General features: G+C 47.4%; 1 protein-coding gene across 1 annotated transcript; it reads left to right on the top strand.

Moving 5' to 3' along the window:
• Window positions 1-472: 472 nt before the first annotated feature.
• Window positions 473-1,456, top strand: LOC136000281 (olfactory receptor 6E1-like). Its single transcript, XM_065654059.1, has one exon. It carries the CDS (start codon window positions 473-475, stop codon window positions 1,454-1,456), a length of 984 nt encoding a protein of 327 aa, XP_065510131.1.
• The last annotated feature ends 2,205 nt before the right edge of the window (window positions 1,457-3,661 follow it).

Raw genomic sequence — 3,661 nt, 5'->3', positions numbered from 1 at the left:
TGAAATCAAGATACTCAGGGATTCCTAGTCCAAAAAGGCAAGTACTCAAAAGTAGAAAGAAAAGCTTTCAGCATACATTTGATTTGATTTGATTTGATTTGATTTGATTTGATTTGATATGATAGTTTGGCATTTGTGAAATAAAAGAGATGACTTAGGCACATAGGTGTGACAGATGTTTGGAAAAGAGCTGTGTACATTTGGAATTTGCCAGGAATGGGATAAAATCGCTAACAGACTTTAAAATCCGTGTTATGAAGGAAGAATTCTTTATGAGTGTTTGAAAAAGGTAAAAAGCAGACAACAGATTCTCAGAACTCCAAATGAAATTTGATACCGAAAAATCAGGGTATGAGAAGTGCTTGAAGTCCTCTATCTGTGTACTATAGGAAGACTGCAAGAAAGGAAAGAAGCAGAGAGTTTTGGGGAGCCTTTCACCCAGACTGTGGAATTATCACACTTGTTTTTTGCCATGTTCCTGTCTCGGCATGACGAACCAAAATTCAACGTGGGACCAGAAAATGGAACTGCAGTTACTGAGTTCATCCTAGAGGGTTTCTCAGGGCTTGATCAAAGACTGCAGCTTGTACTCTCTCTGGTCTTTCTGCTCATTTACCTGACAACAGTGATGGGGAACGCCACCATCATTTTCCTCGTGTATGCAGATCACCGCCTTCAAACCCCCATGTACTTTTTCATTGGCAATCTGGCCTTCGTGGAAATCTGGTTTACATCCTCCACAAGCATCAAGTTGGTTGTGATCCTGGGTTCTGGGAGGAGAACAATCTCGCTAAGCAGCTGCTTTGCCCAATCCTCTTCCTATTTTACGCTGGGCTGTACAGAGTTTATTCTACTAGTTGTCATGTCCTTTGACCGCTATGTTGCCATCTGCCAACCTTTGCATTATGCTGCCATCATGAAGCCTCAGCTCTGCATCCACCTGGTTGTTGCTACTTGGGTCACAGGCTTCACACTCTTGAGTTACCGCCTGGTCATCCTCTCGCAGCTGACTTTCTGTGGCTCAAATGAGATCCATCACTTTTTCTGTGACAACTCCCCCTTATTCAAACTGTCCTGCTCTGACACCAGCCTGCTTTGGAAAATAGACTCTGTTTTCTTATCATTTGTCATTCTGGGTACCTTATTTTTAACTTTGGCGTTTTACCTGTGCATCCTTTTCTGTATTCTACATCTTCCAGCAGCCTCTGGGAGGAAGAAAGCTTTTTCTACATGTTCTTCCCATCTCACCACCTTGGCAATTGGATATGGGAGCTGCATTGCTCTCTATGTGTGTCCTTCAGTCGGTGTTTCCTTGGAGAACAGCAGATTTGTAGCGTTGCTGAACACCATTCTGTACCCATTCTTAAATCCATTCATCTACAGTCTTAGAAACAAGGCTGTGATACTGGCCCTGAATGAAGCCGTTGCCCGTACAAGAGCACAGCTTTTCCCCTAATCATGAGGCATTTCTGGACAGCAATTCCAGTGATCTGCTATCATATGTTAGATAATACCAATGCATATGTATGTAACCTCCAGACAGAGATACCTCAGGAGATTTATGTTCTTGTTGGATTGTGTTAAGTGATAAGAAGCTTATCTGCACACACGAAGAAGACACTAACAATGGCAGGAGAAGTAACTCTGTTAATACCCTGTCCCAGCTGCTTTCAGCCCCATCACTGGAGAGCCACCAGCTCATCAAGAGCCCACCTCCAAAACCAAGAAGAGCACAGAGGCTCAGTGGGAAGTCGGAACCCAAATTACAGGCTCTGGGGAATGAACATCTTGTCCCAGGGCCACCCTGGGAGAGCCATCAGCCTCATTGTCCAGGAGTGAAACCCATCAAGAGGAGCCACTGAGAGCAGCTCTCTGGATCATCACTTGGACTAGGAGAATTGTTGCCTGGGGGTGTAGGACACATTATGCGACGCAGGGGAAGAATATTTTTGGATTGCACAGGACTTATAATGGGAAGTTTGGGGAAGGACCCCAACCATTGCAGTCTGTCCTGTCTGTGTGAGCCAACGCAGGCAGGTCACAAGAACAACCAGAGGCCACAAATGCAATTGCCGAGAGCAAATTTATTTTTGATACCTCGCTACCAGGGGATCCCTGAAACAGCACTTAAGCTCCTGGGTAAAGGTCAGACAACTGGGGACGCGGGCATTGCAGAATTCAGCCCCGGTAGAAGATCAACCAGCCTGCTAATTTCATGTAGGGCTTCACACAGGCACAGTTTACCACACTGCTTTGATCTTTGCCTGCAGGAATCTCAAGGATGTATGATAAGGTGTCTTTATGACTCTTTTCACAGGCCTGTTGTTTAAACACAGAGGTTCTACTGGTGATTTATGTGTTTTTCTACACCCCAGCTGCAGTCGCTTGAGCGTATTTACAGTTCTCCTCCTTCCCATTCTTGCATTATTCCCACACATTCCACCCCCTCACTCAAGAGACAGCTCCTGCTGGGGATAGCAAAGCCAGAGATGTTCATTTGGGTTTGTGAGGTGTAGCACAGAACAATTTACAGGGGCACACAATAAACATACACAGAAAAAGGGAAAAACATATCTCTACAATACTGATTTGAATCAGGTGTCCCACTCATCTTGTCAAGGAATTAAATGAGTAATTCAGCCAGGCATTATCAGTAGATAGTTTCCCTTCACAGAATCACAGAATCAAAGATTGTCAGGGATTGGAAGGGACCTCAAAAGATTATCCACTCCAATCCCCCCGCCGGAGCAGGAACACCCAGGTGAGGTTACACAGAAGGCATCCAGGCAGGTTGGAATGTCTGCAGAGGAGACTCCACAGCCTCCCTGGGCAGCCTGTTCCAGGCTCTGGCACCCTCACCGGGAAGAAGTTTCTTCTCATATTTAAGTGGAACCTCCTATGTCCCAGCTTGCACCCATTGCTCCTTGTCCTATCATTGGTTGTCACCCAGAAGAGCCTGGCTCCATCCTCGTGACACCGCCCCTTTCCATATTGATCACCATGAATGAGGTCAGCCCTCAGTCTCCTCCAAGCTCAAGAGCCCCAGCTCCCTCAGCTTTTCCTCATATGGGAGATGCTCCTCTCCATCATCTTTGTGGCTCTGTGCTGGACTCTCTCCAGCAGTTCCCTGTCCTTCTGGAACTGAGGGGCTCAGAACTGGACACAATATTCCAGATGCGGCCTCACCAGGGCAGAGGAGAGGGGGAGGAGAACCTCTCTGACCTACTGACCACCCCCCTTCTAATCCCCCCAGGTCCCATTGGCCACAAGGGCCCAGTGCTGGCTCAGCCCACAGCACCCCGTGTTCCCAGCTGGTCTCCCATCCAAGTACTAACTGGGCCCGACCCTGCTTAGCTTCCGAGATCAGGAGCCAGTGCTGGCTCAGCCCACAGCACCCGGTGTTCCAGGCTGGTCACCCATCCAAGCACTAACTGGGCCCAACCCTGCTTAGCTTCCCAGATTGGGCATTCTCAGGGTGCCATAGTTGTATATATTATAAATATACACATATGTTCCCCAAGTATATCCTGATAGTATCTGAACTAAACCCTTTTTTCAAGGGCAGAGTAGAGGGGCAGGAGAACCTCTCTGACCTACTGACCACCCCCCTTCTAAACCCCCCAGGTCCCATTGGCCTTCCTGGCCACAAGGGCCCAGTGCT

Source organism: Caloenas nicobarica, chromosome 32 (genome assembly GCF_036013445.1).
Source record: "Caloenas nicobarica isolate bCalNic1 chromosome 32, bCalNic1.hap1, whole genome shotgun sequence".
Taxonomy (NCBI): Eukaryota; Metazoa; Chordata; class Aves; order Columbiformes; family Columbidae; genus Caloenas; species Caloenas nicobarica.
This window is presented reverse-complemented; position numbering and strand designations above follow the sequence as displayed.